General features: G+C 44.4%; 1 protein-coding gene across 2 annotated transcripts in view; it reads left to right on the plus strand.

Annotated features, from left to right (window-relative positions):
* Nucleotides 1-26,057, plus strand: part of EYA2 (EYA transcriptional coactivator and phosphatase 2) — a 293,763-nt gene that overhangs the window by 229,350 nt on the left and 38,356 nt on the right. The window contains exon 10 of one of the 2 annotated variants that reach the window (XM_003826012.3): nucleotides 19,432-19,521. The exons of the other annotated variant lie outside the window; for it this stretch is intronic. Within the exon in view, the coding sequence (XP_003826060.1) occupies nucleotides 19,432-19,521 (90 nt within the window). The remainder of the gene's footprint in view (nucleotides 1-19,431; nucleotides 19,522-26,057) is intronic. 2 annotated transcript variants of the gene reach the window in all.

Genomic DNA, 26,057 nt, shown 5'->3' on the forward strand with positions numbered 1-26,057 from the left:
TGCCAAACAGCAACATTAGGCATCAAGAATAAAGGGGATATGAAAAGGGACTAACGGGCTGGGTATGGTGGCTCACGCCTGTAATCCCAGCACTTTGGGAGGCCGAGGCAGGCAGATCACTTGAGGTCAAGAGTTCAAGACCAGCCTGGCCAACATGGTGAAACCCCCGTCTCTACTAAAAATACAAAAATTAGACAGACCTGGTGGCACACACCTGTAATCCCAGCTACTTGGGAGACTGAGGCAGGAGAATCACTTGAACCCAAGAGGCAGAAGTTGCAGTGTGCCAAGTGCACTCCAGCCTGAGTGACAGAGTGAGATTCCATCTCAAGAAAAAAAGCGGGGGGAGTGGGGGGCCTAATGAACCAGTCAAAGGAGAGTGACATGTACAAGGAGAGAGTCCTGATCCGCGCAGTTGCCAGTATCTTCCAAGAGTCCTTTATTTGGGCAGAGCCTTCAGCTTCAAATTCTGGGTGCTGATGACAAGTGACAGTGAGACAGAATGTGTTAAGATGTCAAGCTGGTGAGGTCCTGCTCATTTTATGACCCTTGAGTCCTCTGATGAGGACTGGTGGTAAAGGGTTACACCCTTATCTGGTTGGGTGTTGTCTCTATTGATTAGGTAGACATCTGGACTCTTGTTGACTTGATGACTTTTAAAATGTAAGATGGAGTCTTTTTCTAAGTTGGAGTCACTTATGTCAAGGGTGTGCTATACATATAGTATCTTTTAAAGAGCTGCATCTTTAGAAGCACATTGCTAGTTGTGTAAGATGTTCTATCTGAGGAAGCGTGCTGAAGTGTGACTACTACTAATAATAAGCAGAAAGCACGTGGTGTTGATGGGGATGTTGTCAATGCTGATGGAAGCAGCAGGCACTTGCTGGGCATCAAGCCCTGTTCTGAGTCCTTGGAATGACCTCCCATAAACAAACCCATCTCCCATGTCACCACTTGCCCCTCAGTCCTGGGCAGTGACTCCTGTTAGGGTGATCATCTCATCCAGGTTTGTCTGTGACTTTCCCACTTGTAGCACTGGAAGTCCCAAGACCCAGGAAACCCCTCAATCCCAGGCAAATCAGGAGAGTTGGTCACTCTACTCCATATCCACAATCCATTTTATCTATTTACTTGTTATTTTTGCCTTTAAATTTATATCCTAGAAAAATACTTTAAAAGCTGCTAGACATGTCCAGCTGAAAGAACATTCTTCAAAGATTAAAAAATAAAAAAAATTCTAGAGGCTGAATAGTTGCACAAAACCCCAAAACAGGAACCGGTTTCAACATCTTTCTTTGTTCTCTTAAATTTGACCATGATTTCATCATTTGTCGTGAGTTTGACTCTTGTGATTCAGCGATGATGGAATGTATCCTACAGTCTTTTGGTTAAGTTCTTTTTTTTTTTTTTTTTTTTTTGAGACAGAGTCTTGCTCTGTTGCCCAGGCTGGAGTGCAGTGGCACTATCTCGGCTCACTGCAAGCTCCGCCTCCCGGGTTCACGCCATTCTCCTGCCTCAGCCTCCCCAGTAGCTGGGACTGCAGGCACCTGCCACCATGCCCGGCTAATTTTTTTTGTATTTTTAGTAGAGATGGGGTTTCACTATATTAGCCAGGATGGTCTTGATCTCCTGACCTTGTGATCTGCCCGCCTCAGCCTCCCAAAGTGCTGGGATTACAGGTGTGAGCCACCTGCCTGGCCAGTTAAGTTCTTGTTAGTACAAATAGACCCATTATCTTTTCTATTTTTGGTGTTCTCCCACAAAACTGTCGAAGAAGCCAAGTTTTTTTTTTAACTTTACTGTTTAAACATGTGAATCAACTTATTTTTTCTTTATCAGCATCATTTTCTTGTCTTCCTCTAAAAAAAATTTTTTTAAACAAGCTGATCTGCCTTCCAAAAGTTTCCAAGTAATTAAACCCAATTAAAACCATTAAATTCTTTCTTTTAATGACAACTTTATTATTAAAAGCTAACCGCAAGGAGGAGATTTAACTGGCAAAGCTCTCTGTTGTGTGTTAATCCATTCCTGACCTCTGGCTGACACTTCCAAGAGATAAACCCCACAGAATAGGGAGCTGGTTTAATGAACAGCTTTAATTAATACTTTTCTTCCTTGTGGCAGAGTAATTATTTGTTCAACTTGTAAACAGCTCCTTGGCGGTGATTTTTTAAAGACCCAGTTGGCTTGGATAGTGTGATGGTTTTGATGGGTTTTGTGTGTTTGTGTGTTTTTTTTTTTCTTTAAAAGAGAGAGGGGAGGAGATCTCCATTCCAGGATAGGTGCTGAAGCACATATGTCCTGAAGTTCAGGACGTCAGGGTAATTGACACAGAAGAAAAGTGAGGCGAAGGCAGGCAGCAAGCTGCCTGTATTTTTGAGACATCTCCAGAGAGGGCAGGTCTGCAGACGGGCAGGTCTGCACTTTGCAGCAACAGTCTGCAAGCCCAGACAAGGCCCCCAAGGAGACACAAGCCCAGCCCAAATGCAGTCTGAGTGTTAAGAAAGGAAAGGGCCTGGGATTGCAAAGTGCGAGGCCAAACGCCTCCCCCGACCTTCCCTTCGCGTGGCACCTGAGAAAGGGGCAGCCCAGTGCAAATGCTAGGTGTGACCAACCAGGCCCCGGAGAAGCGATTCTGTGAACAAGGATGACTAGCCCGCTAGTAGTGCTTGCCGCAAGCCGCCCATGCATCCCAAGTGCTTTCCACCCATCACCTCCCTAACCTATCTCAGGGATGTAGATGCCGTGGGTTTTCGTGAGGTTAAGTGGCCTGTCCCAAGTCACGTACCTTCTAGCAATAAGGGCAGAACGCAGATTGCAGCCAGCTGTCTGGCTGCAGGAGTCAGTCCTAACTACTGGGCGGAGCTACCCCTTGAGACAAGAAAGTGGCACCTCCCACTCAGCTGGCGGGGAGAGACTTAGGTTTGTTTTTTTTCATTTAGTTCATCTCTTAGTTAGAAAGCTGGTTTCATTAACAAGTTAGAAAGTTAGTTTCATTGCCCACTCTGTAATTCCAAAGTTAATTTACTAACACTAAGGACCAAGCTTTTTCATTATTTTAAAAATCATTTAGAGGAGTGATTCTCAACTAGGGGTGATCTTGTCCCTCAGAGGACATTTGGTGACGTCTGGAGACATTTTTGATTGTCACAACTGGGTAGGCGTGCTACTGAATTTAGTGGGTAGAGGCCACGGATGCTGCTCAAATTCCTACAACCCACAGGATGGAACTACAACGTGGAATTATCTGGCTCAAAATGCCAACAGTGCCAAAGCGGAAAAACCCTGATTTGTAGAATCCTCAAATGTTTCATTCTTATATAATTACTCAGACTTTTCATTCTTGTAGAATGCTCAAATGCTCACTCTAGAAGCAATTTGTAAACACACAAAAGCAATATTAATGCACCCATCAGTCCCCACCCCACCCCCTCAAAATTAGGCTGAATCTCTTATAAAAAAAAAAAAAGTTAATTAATTAACTTAGTGAATTTGTTAACCAGGCCACCAGAAATTCTTCAGAAACACATCTAAAGTGCCACTAACTGTTCTCAACTGAACAGTTAGCTACGGATGAAATTGTTAGTACAAGAATATTTGAAGACAGTCCCCAAATTCCCAAACATCTACCTCTACTTATTATGCAAGTTTCCTTAAGAAAATGCTTATGTGGCCAAGCTCGGTGGCTCATGCTTGTAATCCCAGCACTTTGGAAGGCCGAGGCGAAAGGATCACCTGAGGTCAGGAGTTCGAGACCAGCCTGGCCAACATGGTGAAATCCCATCTCTACTAAAAATACCAAAATTAGCCAGCTGTAGTGGCACACACCTGTAATCCCAGCTACTCAGGAGGCTGAGGCAGGAGAATCACTTGAACCCGGGAAGCAGAGGTTACAGTGAGCCAAGATAACAAAAAAGAAAAGAAAATATGTATGAAGAGCACAAAGCAGATTAACTAATTTCACCCTCTGAGCCTCCTTGGGCTGAGGGATGTGTTCAGAGATCTCTGATGCCTCTTTGGGGCTCCCAAGACTCTCCTCCCCAAGGGCTCAGAGCTGTGTCTGAAGCTGGAAAGATAAGCAGACAGTCCTGGAGGGCTTAATCCTGGGACTGGGTTGAGTCCAATGCTTAAGATGTCAGAATTCAAGCTTCTTAGAGCAAGGGCCATAGGCTTCATGTTTCTATCTGGAAGGACTGACCGTGGCATCCCACCTGCAAGACCCTTGACAAGAGCGAAACAGACAGCTGGCGTTGCTGACAGACCAAGACATTATTCAGAGAGTGTTGCTGTTTTCTGAAAATTATCTTTGGATATGTTGCATTTGATAAGATTAATGGATCTAAAGAGGCCCTAAAGTTAATCTTTTCACAAACACACCTGTTTTTGACTCCTAGGGTGACATCCTAGAAAGACATGGGCTACAAGTAAGTGAGGGGAAAGGCTGGGAGCAGAGAGAGATGGTTCTGAGCCCTTCGGGGGCAGCTAAAATGAGCTGATTCCCAATCGCGGCCAAGGTGTCTGGTTCCCGCAGAGCCATTCCCGGCCTTTGGCAGGCAGCAAATGGCAGCTGACAAGGAAGGGATTTTCCAGTTAGCTTTGCCTTTTCATATCAAGTCCAGGAAATTAAAGACACACATACTCCACAGCAATAAGGGGAGACGGTTTCCCACCCTGTGGGCTCTCCTTTTGTCCCCTCCAAAGACCAGCATTGCAGTTATCAGAGAGGAAATCCAGCCTGAGACCTGAGAAAAGAATCAGGGCTGATTTTTAGGTGGCAGCTGCCTGCCGTTTCTCCTCACTTTGGAAGTGTAGTTGTCATTAAACACATTGTTTGTTTCATTAAAAGTAGACATCAACAGTTACAAATCAGGCATTTACGGAAAAAAAAAAAATCTGGTGGTTATCTGCCCTAAGCTTTTTTTTCCTAATAAATCATTTCATTTTATGTTACTAGTTCCCATGAAGATATATTTATGAGTAAAATGGTTAAGATTTCGGATTCTTGAGTTAGACAGTCCTAGATTTGAATCCCAGCTCTGCCACTTATTGGCAGCGTGACCTTGGACAAGTCACTTCATCAGTCTGAGTTTTGATTTGTCTGTAAAACAGGGAAAAGATATTTTGAGGAGGAAATGGGATAATGTACACAAAGTTCACACATATTCATATATTCATTTAAAATAAAAAAATGGCCAGGCACGGTGGCTCATGCCCATAATCCCAGCATTTTGGGAGGCCGAGGTGGGTGGATCACTTGAGGCCAGAAGTTTGAGACAAGCCTGGCCAACATGGTGAAACCCTGTCTTCATTAAAAAATACAAAAATTAGCCGAGCATGGTGGCGTGTGCCCATAGTCCCAGCTACTCAGGAGGCTGAGGCAGGAGAATCACTTGAACCCAGGAGGCGGAGGTTGCAGTGAGCCAAGATCATGCCACTGCACTCCAGCCTGGGTAACACAGCAAGACTCTTGTCTCAAAAAAAGAAAATAAATTAACCAAGCATCTGCCATTCAAGCTGTGATCTAGGTATGAGGGACACAGTAATAGCTCCCATGGAGTTTGCCTTCTACTTAGAGGAGAAGCACAAAAAATTATAGATAAATAAATAAGAGCATTTCAGTCAATGATAAATGCTGTTTAAAACTGCAACAGAGTAATGGGATGTGGAGTGAGTGGGGAGGAGCATGTTAGTTTATTTCATAGGGAATGGTCAGAGAAGACCTTTCTGGCATTGAAAGTGGGAATGGAATGTTACAAAGGATCCAGCCATGAAAGAGCCTGGGAAGAGAGGATTTCAGGCTGAGGAACAGCATGTGCAAAGGCCCTGAGGCAGGAGCAAGTTTGGCAGATTCAAGGCAGAGTGGAAGAGTAGGTGGTTACTAGAGCACATGAGGCCACTGGAAGACGGTGGCTTTACTCAGAGGGCCAGGGGAAGCCAGTGGGTTTTAAGTGAAAAGCACAGCTCTGATTGTTGTTTTAAAAAGAGCACTCTGGCTGCTGTGTGGGCAACAGACATGGGGGACAAGGGAGGCTAGCTGCCTTTATAGTGGCCCAGCACACAGAGGGGCTCCTTGTCTTCCTCCCTCACCGCCCCCCTCTCTTGGTGATGGACTGAAGGTGCCTTGGAAATAAGATAAATGACAACATGCAAATAAAGTGCTGAGCGCAGGAGCAGGTGCATAGTAGACCATCCAACCAGCAAAGCTCTGATAAGAATTATTATTTTGGAGAACTATCTCTTAATCCCTTGCTCCTTGGAAAACCTGGAAGAAATCAGGAAATTGGGGTATAAGGACCAGGTGAAGTGCTAGAGCCCTCAGGTCAGGGGAGCAGTTGTGCCCCCCACCCCAGTCACATGCATGTCCCCCTCCAACCCCCACCACGGATCAGTTCAAATGAGGATGGCTAGCATCAGGGTCTGAGTCACTGCCTTAGCTGCCAGTTTTTCCTAAAGCAGATTTCAACCTTGAAATAAATCTCTTAAAATGCCCCTTTTATGATCCCAAAATGAAAACCCCAAATAATATAGCTGACCACTCACTACTTTAAAAAAATGAATGTAATATCCTAACTATAACTTAACGGAAAGAAATAAAAGAAGGTTTATTTTCTTTCTTTCTTTTTTTTGTTTTTTTTGTTTTTGAGACGGAGTCTTGCTCTGTGGCCTAGGCGGGAGTGCAGTGGCGCAATCTCGGCTCACTGCAAGCTCCGCCTCCCGGGTTCACGCCATTCTCCTGCCTCAGCCTCCCGAGTAGCTGGGACTACAGGCGCCAGCCATCACGCCTGGCTAATTTTTTTGTATTTTTAGTAGAGACGGGGTTTCACCGTGTTAGCCAGGATGGTCTCGATCTTCTGACCTCGTGATCCACCCACCTCAGCCTCCCAAAGTGCTGGGATTACAAGCGTGAGCCACCGCGCCCGGCCGAGAAGGTTTATTTTCTAAAAATATGTATTTCAGTATGTAAATGATCAGACATGACCACAATAGAAGACATGACAAAGGAGTCTGATACTACCACCCACTTCTCATTTAAAAGGTTGCATTTCAGAGAACTAGGAAGATCTGGGGCCATTCTCTACTAGAAGTAAAGGAAAATGGAAGAACAGAGATGGGATGGACCATGGGATACAAACAAGTATATTCAGTATTTATCAAAACCATGCAAAGCCCGGGCGCGGTGGCTCACGCCTATAATCCCAACACTTTGGGAGGCCAAAGTAGGCAGATCACCTGAGGTCAGGAGTTCAAGACCAGCCTGGCCAACATGGTGAAACCCCATCTCTACTAAAAATACAAGTATTAGCCGGTGTAGTGGTGGGTGCCTGTAATCCCAGCTACTCAGGGGGCTGAGGCAGGAGAATCACTTGAGCCCGCGAGGCGGAGGTTGCAGTGAGCCGAGATCGCGCCATTGCACTCCAGCCTGGGCTACAAGAGCGAAACTCCATCTCAAGAAAAAAAAAATCAAAATACTCTATGTTTACTTCTATAAAGGAGTTAGATTCTAGGCTCAGATCATTAGAAACAGGTTTTTCACAACATGAGTGTTCATCAGGAGATATGAAAGTCACATGGGTTGTGGGACAATTTTTCTCTCTGTACAACTTCCTACAGTGCATTAGAAGACATTAATATCCTTGGCACCCCCAAATACCACTATCCCTCTCAACTATTACAACGAACAAAATGCTTCCCCCACAAATTTCCAAACCACTCTCTAGGCGGAGGTGCCACACCTGCCGAGAACCACTGCCCTAAAACAGATTCATGGATGATATACTCAAAATAACCGCATTTGGCAATTTTATAATTGCATGCTGTGGTGGGCAGACAAATGCCACCCCAAAGATGTCCGCATCCTAGTCCCCAGAATCTGTGGCTGTTAACCTTCTATGGCCAAAGGGACTTTGCAGCTGTGATTATGTGTCCCTAATGTAATCACAAGGGTTTTTATAAAAGGGAGGGTAGTCAAAGTGGGCGGTAGGAGATGTGAGGCCAGAAGCAAGATATTGGAGTGACATGAGGAAGGGGCCACGAGCCCAGGAATGCAGGTGGCCTCTAGCAGCTAACACAAGCAAGGAAACAGTCTTCTCCTCTGAAGCCTTCAAAGGAACGCAGCCCTGCAGACACCTCTCATCTCTAGAACTATTAGAGAATAAGTGTACGTTGCTTAAAGCCACTAAGTTTGTGCTAATGTGTTATGGCAGCCACAGGAAACTATATCACATGTGTTTATATTCATGGTGACTTTCCATTTATGGTGACTACACCAGGTTTTCTATTTATGATCATGATAACAAGTTTCTTTCTAAACTAAAATGCACTTAGATTTTGTTTTTGTCTTTGAAACAGGGTCTCACTCTGTTGCCCAGGCTGGAGTGCAGTAGCACAATCATAGTTCACTGTCACCTCAACCTCCCAGGCTTGAGCAATCCTCCTGCTAGGACTGCAGGCACACACCACCACTCCCAGCTAATTTTTTAATTTTTTGTAGAGATGAAGTCTTACTATGTTGTCCAGGCTGGTCTTCAGTTCCTGGGCTCAAGCGATCCTCCTGCCTCAGCCTCCCAAAGCACTAGATTATGAGCGTGAGCCACCACGCCCCCAGCGAGGTGTTTTAAAAGGAGGGAGTAGCCAAATTAAAGGAAAATATTAAGTTAATAATAACACAGCTACTCTGTAGCTTGGCAGAACTTGCAAAGGTGTTCCAAGAATGGCCCTAGTTTGGAAAATAACAGGTTAAACTATCGCATGGGAATTTCTCAGCGGGAGAAGTCTTCTGTTGGAAGCTTCTGAATGCTGCTGCTTTTTGTTAGTAATACCTAGGCACCAGGTGTTTTGCAAGACACACCACACACAAATCCTCAGGAGCCCTGGAAAGGACTCACTGCTTATGTTCAGCTGAAGAAACTGAGGCCCAGGGAGAGTGAACATCTCCTTCAAGGTGATGTACCTGGGGAATGGCAGCCCCAGGATTTGAACCTGGGTCCTGCCAACTCCATGGGTGATGCTCTCAACCACTTTGCTTCATGGAGATTCTTGTCTATGGCCACATTCATGGATACCTTGTGAATGATGGAGGCAATTTGTGGTGGCCATTTGGGTGAGTCCCTTGCCCCATTAGGCAATGCTTATATAAGGGAGAGGTTACTCTTTTCAGACTAGATAATAACCCAGGCCCTTCCATGGACTTGGCTTAAATCACCTTGGGGTGGGGGTAGCAAGAGGTGCCATCAGAAGAGAAGACAGTCTTTCCAAAGTGCTTCCTGGCAAAGCTCGACCATTGCTAAGATGTAAAGAAACACTTGGGCTTGCTCAGCAGGCCTTGTCTATGCTACAAACACCTGTTTTTGCTTGGAATTGGCACGTTGCATGCTGAGTTAAGAATCTTTTGATTATAAGCGACAGAAATTCAATGCACATCAGCTTAGGCCAAAAAGGAGAATTTGTTCATGTCACCAAGATGTCCAAACGTAGACCTAAAGCAAGGTGGGATCCAGCTCCCTAAATATTTTCATATGAATCTGTGTGCACTGTCAGGAAGGCTCTGCCTTTAGGGTGACAGAGATGGCTGCCGGCATCCTTGAGCCTAGTTCTACCAGCTCAGCCACCCCAGGAAAAAAAGGTGCCTCTCCCAGGAGTCATAGCTAAAGTCCTCAGGCCAATGCCCATTGGCTCATAATCATCCTTGAATCAATCACTATGATTCTAGCCAGGGATGGGTTATGAGATCACCCTGAAAGACCCATAATGGGTGTTATTTTTACTAAAAATTATTAACTGCTAATTTACGGATGTGACTGCTCATTCTCAGAGAGATTGGGTATCTCCACAATAGCATGCTGCCTCCTTTGCTAACCGGTTGTTTTTTGAAGGTGTCTAATAAAGACACTGTGTTGGGAATCCCCAAGACCACCTTCGGCCTCAATGATTGACTAGAACTCACAAGGCTCAGAGAAGCTGTTAGACTCACAGTTACAGTTATTACAGTAAAAGGACACAGATTAAAATCAGCAAAGGGAAAAGGCACATGGGGTGAAATCCAGGAAAGACCAGGCACAATCTTCCGGGAGTCCTCTCCCAGGGGAGCACGGACACTCCACCTAATTCTCCCAGCAACAATGTGTGCCAACACATGCCAAGTGTTGCCAACCAGGGAAGCCCACTTGAGCCTTGATGTCCAGGGTCTTATTGGGGGTCAGTGACGTAGGCATGCGACACCTAAGTAACTGACCTCAGCCACTCAGACACCAGCACCCCAGAGCAAAAATAGGCATTCACCATAAACTACATTCTTAGCCTAAACTATCTCAAGTGGAAGTGCATGGTGTGGCCCAAGGGCTTGGAGCTCATGCACCAGGAACTGGCCAAGGGCCAGCCCTGAAGACAGACATTTCTTAAGGAATGTGCAGGGTTTGAGCAACCCAGGCCTGCTGAGTTAACCCTTTCCTGCACAGCCAGCCTCTAAATCTTTATAGCAGACCCCAAATGAAATCAACTAAATGGCTCTTCCCAAGTAAAGACCACCAGATAACGTAGATGTCTGGTGCACTTGGAGATTCCACAGAGGGGACAGCACATCCCTTCTGCCCAGTCATGCAGCTGAGCCATGGAAGGCAGACGCTCCCTCGGAGCAAAAAAGCCATGACAGGGGTGGAGGCCTAACCAGAGGATTATGGAGTCTGGAGTCAGATTAGACCTGAGTTCAGTGCCAACACTGCCTCTTACAAGCTCAGCGACATTGAACAAGCTACACAGTAATAATAGTAACAGTAATAGCAATATCAACAGTAGCTATTATTAAGCTAACATTTATTCAGATCTTGCTATGTTCCAGGCATGGTTTTAAGCACTTAAACAGTCATTAATTTATTGTTTTTAATTTTTTTTACATTGTCACAGTAAGAAATACATTTTACACTATAACCCACCACATACACACACACAAACACACACACCACAAACACACACACACCCCAACTGAAATAGGTGTTCACCATTGCTGTGTATGATAGATTCTGATAGTTCGTTGTCTATTCTAGGAATTAACAAACTTTTCCTATAAAGGGATAATAAATATTTTAGGATTTCAGCTAGGTCCTGTGGTGACTACTCAACTATGCCCTTGTACCATGAAAACAGCCATAAATAAACATTAAGTGATCAAATGGGCACTGCTAGGTTCCAACAAAACTTTATTTACAAAAACAGACAACAGGCCGGGTGCAGTGGCTCACGCCTGTAATCCCAGCACTTTGGGAGGCTGAGGTGGGCGGATCATGAGGTCAGGAGATCAAGACCATCCTGGCTAACATGGTGAAACCCCGTCTCTACTAAAAATACAAAAAATTAGCTGGGCGTGGTGGCGGGCACCTGTAGTCCCAGCTACTTGGGAGGCTGAGGCACAAGAATGGCGTGAACCAAGGAGGCGGAGCTTGCAGTGAGCCGAGATCACGCCACTGTACTCCAGCCTGGGCGACAGAGCAAGACTCCATATCAAAAAAAAACAAAAAAAAAAACAAAACAAAAAAACAGACAACAGGCCATAGTTCCATAGTTTGCTGACTCCTGGATTCTATTATATTTCTTCCAGTCTTTTTTTTAATGCTGTTCATTAAACTTTCACTAAAAGGATTATAACCTGCACTTTTACAAAAACGTATTTAATCTTTACAACAATCCTATCAGGTACATAAGCCCATTTTACAGATGAGAAACTGAGACACACTGAAGTTAAGTAACTTGTAAGAAGTGGAACTGGCCTTGATCAGAGGTAGTCTGGCTTAGAGCCCACCTTCTTCACCTGTACAACAAAGCACTCACTAGAGATTGGCCATTATCATTATCAACATTATTATTATTATTATTATTATTATTATTCAGCCAGGAGTTAAGTTATGAAGGAACTCATATTTGAATTATGAAGGAACTCAAAATCCCACAGTCACATAAACCAGTTTCAGGATGAAATCGGCATGCCTTCCTTTTGTTCAAAGGGTTGTACAGCTAATTAGTATGTAAATCTCACTTCTTTGAATTGAACACATTTTAGAGTCATCTATTACAAAAGTGCTGCATGCTTAAAACAGATAGCTTGCAAAATCTGTAATCTCAGCACTTTGTGAGGCTGAGGCAGGAGGATCACTTGAGGCCAAGAATTCAATACCAGCCTGGGCAACATAAGGAGACCCTGTCTCTACAAAAAAAAAAAAAAAAAACTAATTAATTAATTAATTAGCTAGGTATGGTGGTGCAAGCCTATAATCCTAGCTACTCAGGAGGCTGAGGTGTGAGGATCAAGAAGATCAAGGCTGCAGTGAGCTATGGTCATGCCACTGCACTCCAGCCTGGGTGACATAGGTAGACCTGTCTCAAAAAAGAAAAGAAAAGAAAGAAACAGAAAACTTGGAAAATCCAGGAAAAAAAAGTCTTTAATGGATAGAGTTCTGATTCATTAAAACAATTTTTTGGTAAAAATCTATATGTGTTATTTTGAAATGAGAACAGTTACCTCCTAATCTATGTGGACTGGGAAGTAGACTTACAATACGGCATAAATTGGAGAGCTGATAAATTGGAGGATGGTGGAGACACTTGATAGAAAACAACTGTTTAGTCTTAATTAACTATGAATAACTTTGGCATTCACATTTTGAAACTTCCGAGAACCAACATACCATTTTCCTCATTCATGTTTGCTTTACATCAGATTAATTTTATTTTAAGAAAGATTTTTTTATACTCTTATCCTCTCCCTTTCATCCAAGAAATACAACCATACATCCCAAGATAGTGATCCACAAGGCAGATCTTTGGGCAGCCTATGTGGTGAAAGGCCCCACCATCCTCCTGTAATTCAGAGAACTTTGCCTGTAATTCCAGCACTTTGGGAGGCTGAGGCAAGAGGGTCACTTGAACCAAGGAGTTTGAGATTACCCTGGGCCACAGAGCAAGACCCTGTCTCTACACAAAATAAAATATAAGCCAGGTGTGCTAGCACACGTCTCTAGTCCTAGCTACTTGGGAGGCTGAGGCAGGAGGACTGTTTGAGTCCAGGAGTTCAAGGCTGCAGTGAGCTATGGTCACACCACTGCACCCCAGCCTGGGTGACAGGGGAGACCCTGTCTCAAAAAAATAAAAAAGAACTTCATCAAGAATGCATAATAGTTATGTTACTGAGCTGCCATCCAGGTCCATAGCCTCTCTCCTGAAGGGCAGTTCCAACTCGAAAGCTCTTCACCAGCCTCCCACACAAGTATGCAGAGCCCACCACACCATCATAAAAACTGAACCCGGAGAAATCTGTAGAACATTAGGGCACGCTAAGAAAATCTGCAGCGTCTTTGTCTGATCCGTACATTCGCTGCAAGAGAACCACCTGCAAGTTCTCTAGTCAAACAAAGATGACATTCCATCCACCCCCACCCCTTAGCCCCCAGCATGGTCCTTCCCAGGATGAGTTACACATTGAAGCCTGTTTTGGAAAAACTACCTCCTCTCAGTTCATTCTGGTTTAAATTGATTTTTTTTTAAAGTAATCCACTTATGCTGTTGCTTGTTTAGGAAATTAACCACTGTTGTTTTTTGTTTTTTAGTCCAAAGAATATGTAATGCTTCAGAAAATGGGTTTCATGTAAGTGACATGTTAAAAGCTTTTGTACCAACTGATGTGGGGTCTTCCTGCTGGGTTTGCAGAAACGATTCTTTGCTTAAAAGCTCAAGGAAGGGGACTGGGGGATTTTGACAATAACCAATGCTTGTGGAGTGCCTGCTGCAGCCCAGGCCTGGGCTAGGTGCTTCCACACATGCTGTCTGATTTAATCCTCACTGCAATGTTAGGTCTTAGAGGGATCAGGCTGGACTTGAAGGGGTCAGTGGCCCGAAAGAGCATGGTGTGAAAGCTGTCTATTTTAGGCTTTATTTGACTGGGAGAAGTTCTGGGTCAGACAGAGGGTTGCCTCCAAGCTGTCCTCTGTGACTAAAGTCAAGACACCAGGATGGAATATTTATGGTGTATAGTAGGGCTGCATTCAGCAGGCAGCCCAGGATGAAACTGATGGCTTTTGTCTTGTCCTCACTCCAGATGTATTTCACATAAATGAATACTGAGTCCCCACCAAATTTTTTTTTCTTTTAGTTTCTTGCTCTCTGCAACCCTGGAAAAACATTTCCTACTTGGATAAACTATGCAGCCATAAAAAATGATGAGTTCATGTCCTTTGTAGGGACATGGATGAAATTGGAAATCATCATTCTCAGTAAACTATCGCAAGAACAAAAAACTAAACACCGCGTATTCTTACTCATAGGTGGGAATTGAACAATGAGAACACATGGACACAGGAAGGGGAACATCACACTCTGGGGACTGTTGTGGGGTTGGGGGAGGAGGGAGGGATAGCTTTAGGAGATACACCTAATGCTAAATGACGAGTTAATGGGTGCAGCACACCAGCATGGCACATGTATACATATGTAACTAACCTGCACATTGTGCACATGTACCCTAAAACTTAAAAGTATAATAATAATAAAATAAAAATTTTTTAAAAAAAAGTGTTCTGACCCAGGGCAACACTGTGTTACTTAACTCCTGAGTTAGCCTTGCTTTTCTGAGGCTATTCCAGACTTTTCTGCCTCTGTGCAACTAGTTTTTATCGTGTTTTTTGAAAAGAGGTACCACCTACATAGCTTAAAACAATCTTAGGAAAATCTGAAATGATAAGAATGCTCCAAGAGTAGGTGGGTATTCTAAAGGCTCATCATATAAACATTTGGGTGTCTTCAATTTTTAGAAAAATGTTTAATTACATGATAAGTATTTGAATCCCTTCTCTTTTAAAAAATTCTAGAAGGCTGGGCATGGTGGCTCACGCCTGTAATCCTAGCACTTTGGGAGGCCGAGGTGGATGGATCGCTTGAGCTCAGGAGTTTGAGACCAGCCTGGGCAACATGGTGAAACCCCTGTCTCTACAAAAAAAAAAAAAAAAAAAAATTAGCCAGGCGTGGTGGTGCACACCTGTAGTCCCAATTACTTGGGGGCTGAGGCAGGAGGATCACTTGAACCTGGGAGGTCGAGGCTGCAGTGAGCCAAGATTGTGCCACTCTACTCTGGGTGACAAAGTGAGACCCTGTCTCAAAAAAAAAAAAAATCTAGAATATTCTAGATAATACTGAAGTTCACTTTGACCATCACTTTTAATTCCTGTTCCTTCCTCTCTGCCTTCTAGAAGTAACTGCCTTTCTTTTTGTGTACAGCCTTTCAGATATGTATAAATATGTAAGTGCACATGGAAAATATAGTAACATTTTATGTGTCTCTAATAAATGGTAATAACATACAGTACATAGTACATAATGCAATCAGAAAACTTTTTTCACTCCAGTGTATTTTTTGATGTGTCCCTGTTAATACATGGAGATCTGGTGCATTTCCTTCCGTTGAAATTTCATTTCCCATTGTATGAATAGACCATATTTCATTTTTCAAGTCTCCTTTGAAGTGATAGCTAAATTATTCCCAATCTTTTGCTATTTACTGACAATTCTGTAATGAACATCTTCGATATGTCCCCTTGCTCATGTGTATGAGATTTTCTGTAGGATAGATAATGAAAAGTGGAATTACTGAGTATGTTGCCTGTTGTTTTTAAATTGTTAATCCAAGAAATATATGCCTATAGTTTAATATTCATAGTTCTACAAAGGAATATATATGGAAAACAGCAGTCCTCAGTGACTGCCCACCACCCTTTTTTCCTGCCCAGGGGCAACAACTCTTGCTGCTGCTTTTAAAAATGTAACCTCCAAATTATTTTTATTTTATTTTATTTTTTTGGTATGGAGTTTCGCTCTTGTTGCCCAGGCTGGAGTGCAGTGGCACAATCTCGGCTCACCACAACCTCCTCCTCCTGGGTTCAAGCAATTCTCCTGCCTCAGCCTCCCGAATAGCTGGGATTACAGGCATGCGCCACCACACCCGGCTAATTTTTGTACTTTTAGTGGAGACGGGGTTTCTCCATGTTGGCCAGGCTGGTCTCGAACTCCTGACCTCAAATGATCTACCCGCCTCGGCCTCCCAAAGCACTGGATTACAGGTGTGAGCCACTGCACCCAGCCTCACTCCCAAATTTCTAAGTAACATCCTTAGGTGCTACTTCTTGATTCTTTATTTCCCCCCATTGTAGGCATGATCTCTGGCTTCCCAAAATATACTAATTGAGCTCTCTTTTCTCACCCTTGACCCCAACACACACATGCAAACTTTCTCTTCATGTCTTCCCAGTATCAGTCAATCATAACTTGAGCTTTATCAATATGCGGTATTTGCCTTCTTACAACTATATAAATACTTTTCACAGAGAAGTCATTTGGTATGCAATAATTACTTTTCCTTCTCTGTGTGCTGGCCTGGGAGGTGACATCTTTCAGAATAAATCCTTTCAGCAAACAAGTCTGGGTGGCAGCTCCTTCTTGCTTCTTGTCCAGTACATGGAGGGTTGGTAATCAGTGATTAGGTGCACGAATTGCTCCGTCAGAGAGGAGTGTGTGATTGTGCAGAGGTGAAATGCTTTGGATATGAGTAATGCAAAACCTTTTCCCAGGTCACACACGATTCCCTCCTAGGCCCTGAGAAGTTTGTTTTCCTCATTTGCTCTTCATTTTTCACTGAGTACCCTGCCCCATCGACTTCCAGCCAGGACCAAGAGTGCTAAGCTTTGGCTCTCGGGGCCTTGATGAAGTGTTTTGCCTAATGGCTGTGTTCCTGGGCCTGATTCTTCACAGTTGTGTGTGTGAAGCTGAGATCACCAGCTGCATTTTTTTCTTTCTTTTTTTTTAAGGGTCAAGAAGGGTTTATGTCCTTAATTATTTATTTTTATAATAGAAATAATATAGCCTCCAGTGAAAAATTTAAACAGGAAAAGGACTGTATGGAGCAAGGGGACAAGGCCCCTGTCACTCCTCTCCCAACTCAGCCCATTTGAGTCCTCAGAAGCAGTGTTGTTCCAGAACCAGATTACCTATGTTCTAATCTCAGCATTTGTTAGCTTGTATGGCCTTGAACAAGTTGCCTAACCTTTGTATGCCTCCATTTTCTCATCTAAAAATGGGTGTTTTAGTCCATTTAGTGTTGCTATAATAGAGTACCTGAGGCTGGATAATTTATAAAGAAAAGGGGTTTATTTGACTTATGATTCTGGGGGTCGGCAAGTTCAAGATTGGGTAGCTGTACCTGGTGAGGGCCTCAAGCTGCTTCCATTCATGGTGGAAAGTGGAAGGGGAGTCAACGTGTGCAAAGATCACATGGGGAGAGAGAAAGTCAACTCTTTTAACAACTCACACTCTTGGAAACTAATCTATTCCTGAGAGACTGAGAATTCACTGACTCTCATGGGAAGGCATTAATCTATTCATGACCCAAACACCTCCTACTAGGCCTTACCTCCCAACACTGCCGCATTGGAGATCAAATTTCAACACGAGTTGTGGCAGGAACAAACCACATCCAAACCATAGCAATGGAAAAATAATAGTGTTCACCTTACAGAGTTTGGTGGGGATTAAATGAGTTAATACTTATAAAGTGGCACAGAGAAAGCACTTCATAGATATTAGCCAGGAATATTATTAACAGTGTGTTTTATATCCTTCTAGACTAGTGGTTCTTAACCTTGACTGCATATTGAAATCTAGACTAGTGGTTCTTAACCTTGACTGCATATTGAAATCACCTGGGGAGCTTTAAACTTCTTGGTGCCTGGACCCTGCTGTCAGCAATTCTGATTTTATTGGTCTGGAGAGCAGCCTGGGCATCAGGATTTTTAAAGGCTTCTCAGATCATCACAATATGTATCCAGGGGTGGAAACCATTGTGCTGCATATTTTCCATGTGTATCGGTTAGGATAGGTAAGGGCATGCTGCAGTAACAAACATCCCCAAAATCTCATCTACTTCTCATTTATGATACATGTCCATTGTGGTCAGCTGGATCTCTGATCCACATCATCTTTATTCTGGAACCCAAGCCAACAGAATATGTGTGGGCATTGGTGAACATAGCTGCCTTCCAGGCTAACAGAATAAATATCCAGAATACTTGCAGCCTTGTGAAGTGAGAAAAGAGAGTGCATGGGGAAGTGTGCACTGGCTCCTAAAAACTTCTGATAAAAAGTGAAACATAACTTTTGCCCACATATCACTGGCCAAAGCAAGTTGCATGGTCCAATTTCTAAGTAACATGCGTATGTGCTCCTTCTTGTAGCACATACAAGAAGTATGTTTTTTCAGTTGTAGGTATGATCTCTTGCTTCCCAAAATAGAAGAATTGAGCTCTCTTTTCTCACCCTTGACCCCATCACACATATGCAAACGTTCTCTTCATGTCCTCCCAATATTAATCAATCATAACCTGAATTGAACAGGGAGGGTATGTGTCAGCGGCTGGATGGTAAATATTTTAGGCTTTGTGGGACACACAGTCTACTCACCTCTGACTTTGTAGTACAGTGTAGACAATACACTGATTTTCTAAAAAATGTAAAAACCATTCTTAACTCATTAGTCATACAAAAACAAGCAGCAGGCCAGGTATGGCGTGGGGGCTGCAGCTTGCCAACCCCTGCTACATGTCCTCCTTTTGCAGGGAGAAGCACCTCAGGGAGGGACCCCAAATATGGGTGAACAGCAGTACAGTCTACCACACTATGTATACAGAAAGGAGGCACTTTCATTGCACAAGTGTGCAAATTCATACGTTATGCTGTGTTGCAGCTTGCTTTTGTTACTTAGTACTGTATCTCTTGATGACAGTTTCATATCAGTAACTCCAGAATGACTTCGTTTGTATAATGGCTGCCTAGTTTTCCCTCCTATGAATGTACCATAGTGCCTTTGTGTTTGTGTGTTTTTATCATTAACCCTCTATTGTTGGATAACAGGGATTTTTTTAAATATCAAGAGGAGGGAGTAAGGCAGTGTGCATAGAGAGATTGTTGGAAAGAGAGACTCAACATCCCAACTCTCCCAGTAGTTTATACTGAAATCTTCCAGACCTCCCTGAAAACAAAAATGTGTTGGAGGCAACCCCTGAAAACATGCATTTGCCAGGAGGCCCTGTTTTATTACAGCCATATCATATCTGTGATAAGTGTCCTTGCAACGCTGAACACTGTTGCAATCCCAGGGTCATTTTCCAGGAGATTTAAATACTGGATAGGGTAAAAAGAAATGGTGAAAACTAGAAGTGAGATCCCGGAAGCTGTACAACATGATTATCACACCGGCCTCACACAGAGACTCATTTTAGGCCACGCGTGAGCCGAGCAGATGAGGAAAAACCAAAACTGCTTTTCAGCAGTGGAATGGGACCAAAAGGGTAGCTAAGATTCCTCAGGCTCCGCTCGCATGTGATTTTCCCCTTCTCTGCCTCGCAGGACACCACGACGTCCGTGCGCATTGGCCTTATGATGGAAGAGATGATCTTCAACCTTGCAGATACACATCTGTTCTTCAATGACCTGGAGGTTTGTGGTTGCTGATTTCATTTAATATTTGCCATGTTTAATCACCTGCATCTAGTTTATGGGAAGAAGGATGCTGCCTTTCCTTTCTTTTTCTTTTTTTTTTTTTTTTCCTTTTTCTTTTAGAAGCTTGAAACTTTTGCTAACAACCCCCAAAAAGGCCCAAAACTGTGGCCGGTGATGGTTTATTGGAAACACACTTAGCTCAATTATCTCCCTAGCTTTCCTGTGCAGTTAACGGGCTCTTCTCTGTTCCAGTGGTAGTGTCCACTGGCAGTTTTACTAATCCAATAATGGCTATGTAGTTTCTTCCTCCTGAAATTTGCTATTTAATAAGTTTATTAAGGCAAATTAGTACAGATCCTCCTGGGTCAGTAATAATTAGCAGTGGCCCAGGATGGAAGCTTTTAAAAACAATTTACATTCCCCTGAAAGCATGTTTTATAAAGAGAAAGAGTGAGAGTGAGCAGAGGGAATATGCTTATTTAAAGTATCTGCTCCTGAGCCCGTAAGCAAGATCCAAGGGAGATAGGGAAAAAAGCGGGAGAGCAGCTTCAAAAATAAATTGAATTCATTTGTTTATACCCAGCCTATGTCAGAAAGGATTTCGAATGGGAAACATATTTAAAATAGAACTAGTAACACAAAGGCAAGCGGAAGCAAAGCTATGTCATGAATAAGGGTAAGACGTTGCACAAAAAAAATCCAGGCTCAGGCTAACTATTGCAATCAAGTTCAGAGTGTATCACTTCCTGGTAGCCAAAGTAAAGAGGGAAATACAATGAGTTGCTTCCCTCTAATGAAAGAGCAAGCAACTTTCTCCAACGTGAAGAAGGGGTTTTGGCTGATAAAAGGATCAGTATGGAAATCTTCTGGCTTTGTAAATTATGTTCACCTTATTGGTTCAACAGATTGAAAAATAAAGGCAACCGGCCGGGGCGCGGTGGCTCACGCCTGTAATCCCAGCACTTTGGGAGGCCGAGGCGGGTGGATCACAAGGTCAGGAGATCGAGACCATCCTGGCTAACATGGCGAAACCCCGTCTCTACTAAAAATACAAAAATTAGCCAGGCATGGTGGCGGGCACCTTTAGTCCCAGCTACGCAGGAGGCTGAGGCAGGAGAGTAGCGTGAACCCGGAAGGCAGACCTTGCGGTGAGCGGAGATCGCGCCACTGCACTCCAGCCTGGCAACAGAGCAAGACACCATCAAAAAAAAAAAAAAAAAGAAAAGAAAAGAAAAATAAAGGCAACCTAAAATAAAACTGTATACAAAAGAACAATTCTATTTCTCTTAGTAGGAATATTTTTTCCCGGAATCTGGAATATCCCTGGGGACTAAACTGAAGTAGAAATATAAAGGTTATGGATTTCAAATCCATCCTGGCTAGCCCAAGGCACTACTAATATTTATCATTAGGAAAGCATACAGATTTTTCTTTCTAGTCTGCAGGCTGGAGTTCCAGAGAGAGGAATCCTTGCTGAAATAATCAGTCTTGTGTTTTGTCTAATCTATGTAAGCCTCTTGGGCCTCAGTCTTCACATCTATAAAATGGAATTGGTATTCTTTGCCCAACATCTGTTTCAAAGAGCAGAACTAGGTAGAAACTTGAGGAAGAAAGAGAGCTTTGGAGCAATGGAGAATAAATACCATTGGCTTCAAGGCTTGGGACTGTCTTTATTCAAAAGCAAAGTTCAGGCTCGCTTCACGATGACGTCTATGGCTCAAAGGACACAAGAGAGAAAACAAACAAACAAACAAAAACTATGGCCGTTGAATTCAGTGAGTATTTATGGAGCTTAATGCAGTAAAGACTCAGCCGATTGCAAAGATCAGAACCCAACTCGTTTTAACCAAAAGTGGAAATTATTGGCCCTTGTAGTTGAAAAGTTCAGGGTTGTTTTCATTCTTGCTTATTGCCCCCACTTCTGTGAGAACAGGGACCACTCTGTGTGATTGACCCTGAATCTCTAGGGCCCAGGCAGTAAACAACCAAACAAATCCATAAACAAGACCATTTATGATAATAAAAAGGATATGAAGAAAATAAAATAATCAGATGTGAGAACAAGTGATGGGGATGGAGGAGGGTTGGGGGGCAGCATTCTTGAGGGGGCCGGTCCAGGGAAGGCCTCTTAAGGCAGTAACACTTGAACCAAAGGATGACAAGCACCCATTCAGATGGAGATCGGGGGCAGTGGGGCGGGGACAGCAAGTGCAAAGGTCCTGAGTGAGAACAAGCATGAAGGCCCCTGGGATCAGAGAGAAGGCATGGGGGCCGAAGTGCAGGAGTAAAAGTATGGAGGCGGCCAGGATAGATGAGCCTGGGGCAGGAGATATTACAGCAATCGAAGCTCATTCTAAGTGCCTTGGACATCCCTGGGGCAAGCTGGTATTAAGAAGGAAAAGCTACATGGTCTGGGTTGTGTATTAAGAAGACCTCTCTGGCTGCTGTGTGGAGAATGGGCAGTCAGAGGAGAAATGTGGTCTGGGCGCGGTGGCTCACACCTGTAATCCCAGCACTTTGGGAGGCCAAGGCGGGTGGATCACTTGAGATCAGGAGTTCAAGACCAGCCTGGCCAACATGATGAAACCCTGTCTCTACTAAAAATACAAAAATATTAGCCAGGTGTGGTGGCGGGTGCCTGTAATCCCAGCTACTCAGGAAGCTGAGGCAGGAGAATCACTTGAACCCAGGAGGCAGAGGTTGCAGTGAGCCGAGATCAAGCCACTGTATTCCAGCCTGGGTGACAGAGTGAAACTCCATCTTAAAAAAAAAAAGAAATAAAAAAGAAATGTGGAGGCAGAGAGACCAGCCAAGAGGCTACTGCAATAGTCCAAGCAAGAGAAGAAAATGGACTGGATCCAGGTGGTAGGAAGACGTGGACTTGAGGGTGAGGTGAAGCCAAGAGGACTTGCTGATAGACTAGATGTGGAGGTTGGGGGAGAGAGAGGTTGGGGGAGAGAGAGGTGGCAAGGACTCCTGGGCTTGATCTGACCAGGATGTGTTGTCCTTCACTGAGATGGGCAAAACAGAAGAGGTGTTTGGTATGCAGTGGAGGATCCCATCCCCCTGTCTGGGGTACGTGGGGTTTGAGATGTCTGAGACACCCTGGTGAAGATGCCAGATCGGCCAGCAGATAGATGAGTTTGAACCTCCACTGCAGTAACAACACCAGGCATGGAATAGGCGCCTTGTGGATCTTGGTTGAACCTGTGACTCAAAGCCAGGTATTTTGTGGGATTTCTGTGTATTTCAAGCTGATGTCTTCAGAGTCTTGCCCCACTCTGCTGTTTCTCTCTGGCCCCCGAAGTCGAAGTTGCACCTCTGGAAGGAGGATCTTAATTACCAGCTGGAGCTACTTAGGGAAGCCAGTTTGTTTTTATTTTCTAAATTTATTTCGAAAATGTCCCAGTGCCAGAAGCCCCCAGGGCACCTCAGCAGAATTGAAACCACGTTATACGATGATGAAGTTAAAATTCACACAAGTGAAAACATATTGTTTGTTGGTGCAAGGCAGTCCCTGTCAAAATCTAAAGCACAGCCTTCTGCAGCTGCCCAGGGAAGCTGTGTGGACCAGGGAGAGGCGTGCTCAAGGCCCGGCAAAGCCAGAAGCCTTTGTTCTCCGAGCCTGTAGTAGTACCACCTGTAAGGGAGTTCCTTCCTGCGTCCAGCAGCGCTTTATGAAGGGCTTACCATTTGCCAGGCCCTAATGGAATGCTGTGGATTCAGCAGCAAACCAAACACAGCAAGACTCATGCCCACAAGGCATTGACCTTCCAGTTCAGGAGGCTGACCATAAACAATGGAATGCAAAGTATAATGTCAGAGCAAAGTGCTCTGAAGAGAGACCAAGAGAGTCAGGGAGGAGGCTCTCACCAGGGCTTTTGTTTTGTGGTTTTTACTTGTTATATCCAGGAGAGGCTCCTCTGACTTTTTTTTTTTTTTTTTTGAGACAGTCTCACTCTGTTGTCCAGGCTGGAGGTACGATCTTGTCGCACTGCAACCTCTGCCTACTGGGTTCAAGCGATTCTCCTGCCTCAGCCTCCCAAGTAGTTGAGATTACAGGCACACGCCACCATGTCCAGCTAATTTTTGTATTTTTAGTAGAGACAGGGCTTCACCTTGTTGGGCACGGTGGTCTGGAACTCCTGACCTCAAGTGATCCACCCTCCTCAACCCCCAAAGTACCAAAGTACTGGGATTACAGGTGTGAGCCACCGCACCCAGGCTCTTCTGACTTTTGAGCAAAGACCTGAAGGAGGTGGAGGAGGAGGCCATGCCGATATCTGGGTGAAGAGTGTTCCAGATAGAAGCACTGTGCAAAGGCCAAGGCATGATTAGAGTTGATGGGCTCCAGAAACTGGGAGGAAACCAGCAAGACAGAAGCAGAGGGAACAGGAAGAATTGCGGTGGGCAATGAGGGTGACGCCTTTGGGCCATTGTAAGGCTTTGGGTAACAGCCAAGGGTGACAAAAGCCACTGGAGGGTTTAGAACAACATGATGTGACTTTGGTTCAGAAGCTGCCTCTGGCTGCCTGGTGGAGAACAGGCTCCAGAGGACAAGGATTGAAGCAGGTATCCGCATTAGATCAGCAACTTCCAGACTCCCAGGGGAAAGAATCTGTGGGGTTTAAAGAATGGTCCAGGATTGGCCTGGTGCGGTGGCTCACGCCTGTAGTCCTAACACTTCGGGAGGCCGAGGCAGGTGGATCACTTGAGGTCAGGAGTTCAAGACCAGCCTGGCCAACATGGTGAAACCCCGTCTTTACTAAAAATACAAAAATTAGCCAGGTGTGGTAGCAGGCGCCTGTAATCCCAGCTACCCAGGAGGCTGGGGCAGGAGAATCGCTGGAACCCAGGAGGCGGAAGCTGCAGTGAGCAGAGATCGCCCCACTGTACTCCAGCCTGGGCGACAGAGCGAGACTCTGTCTCAAAAAAAAAAAAAAAAAGAATAAAAAAAAAATGGTCCGGGACACAGAAGGTGCCACATGCAGCTGTATCTTAGAATATTCTGCACGCATGTCCCAAGTTGAGGACAAAAGCCTTCTAATCAGTTCCATCTGCTGTTGAGTCCTGGATCTACCATCTCCTAACCTGGGCAAGTCTCTCCATCCCTCTGAGCCTCAGTTTGCTCATCTGTTAAATGGGTGGAAGAAAAGCCCCCACCATCTAGGGCTGTAAGGATGGAGCTATGTGAAAGCAGTCAGCACAGAGCCTGGCATACCTGCCCAATGTGGGGGCCTTTCCACCAGGGGGCTACAGGGGCTACATGTGTCCCTGGGGATAGGCAAGTGGGGGTTCTGTGGTACCAGGGCAAATTGTTTAATTGCTACATATTTATTTTACTGTGAATTAGAAAACTATAACTAGCTTGCCGACCCCTGATTTTACAATCATTTTATAAAAGTATAGGCAACAGAAATATGACAAAGATGATGACAGTCATGAGCAGACCAGGCCTGGGTCCCAGCCAACTGCTGCAGCTTGGGCATAAATATCGACAGCTCCCTCCCCTGCTCCCTGCCACCTTGCCTTTGTGCAAGAGCTGCTGATTTTGCAGCTCTTACTTTGCAGGGCAGGTGAACCCTCCTCTGAAATGTCACCTGGGTCATGGGTAAGGGTGGATGTTCGGTTAAAATTCAAGCACCTGCTCAAGATCTGTCAAAACTGTCCTCCAGCCCCACTCTACTGCACTCACTCTGAAAGCTGTTCATGGGAAGCCCCCAAGCCCTACTTCACAGGGATGTGCCACTGTCGAGTCAGAGCTGGACCTAGGTCTGCGGCCTCTGTCCCAGCCAAGCAGGGACCCCTTAGGTTTTGACTTCTGGGCTCGGATGCAGCCAGGAGAAGAAGAGAATGGGGAGGCCTGGCAGCCGAGACTGTGCTACTGCACTCCAGCCTGGGCGATAGAGGGAGACTCCATCTCCAAAAAACAAAAAAAAAAACAAGTATTATTTATGTTTTGAGATGTCACAACTTTAATTTAAAATACATTTAAAACCTAGATTCATGTTGAATGGCTGAAATTTTATAGGCAGTGTGATTAAAGATGATTCCAAATTTCAGCAAGGGGACATTTAGTTCGGGCATGAAAAAGAAGTTAACAAGCAAAGGTACCTATAAACAAAGGCATCATAAATAGATATAAAGCCAGAAGAAAAGGGATCTAAAGTAGACAGAGAAGATAGGCTGACTCTCCAGTTGCAGATTTTCATTATCAGCTCATCACACCACCGAAACTCTCTGGTGATTTGCTATCCACATCCATGGCGTTTGGTGGCCCTAAAGATTGTAACGGCCCCCATCCTCTTGGTTAAAATGGCAGGTGTGTTGACAAGAACTGTCTTAGGTACCCCCTGCCTGCTGGGCATCACATTCTTCTTGGTATACATTAAAAGAACACAAGTTTGGGCCAGGCACGATGGCTCATGCCTGTAATCCCAGCACTTTGGGAGGCTGAGACAGTGGATCATTTGCGGTCAGGAGTTCAAGACCAGCCTCGCCAACATGGTAAAACCCCATCTCTACTAAAAATA

This window comes from Pan paniscus, chromosome 21 (assembly GCF_029289425.2).
Source record: "Pan paniscus chromosome 21, NHGRI_mPanPan1-v2.0_pri, whole genome shotgun sequence".
NCBI classification, from domain to species: Eukaryota; Metazoa; Chordata; class Mammalia; order Primates; family Hominidae; genus Pan; species Pan paniscus.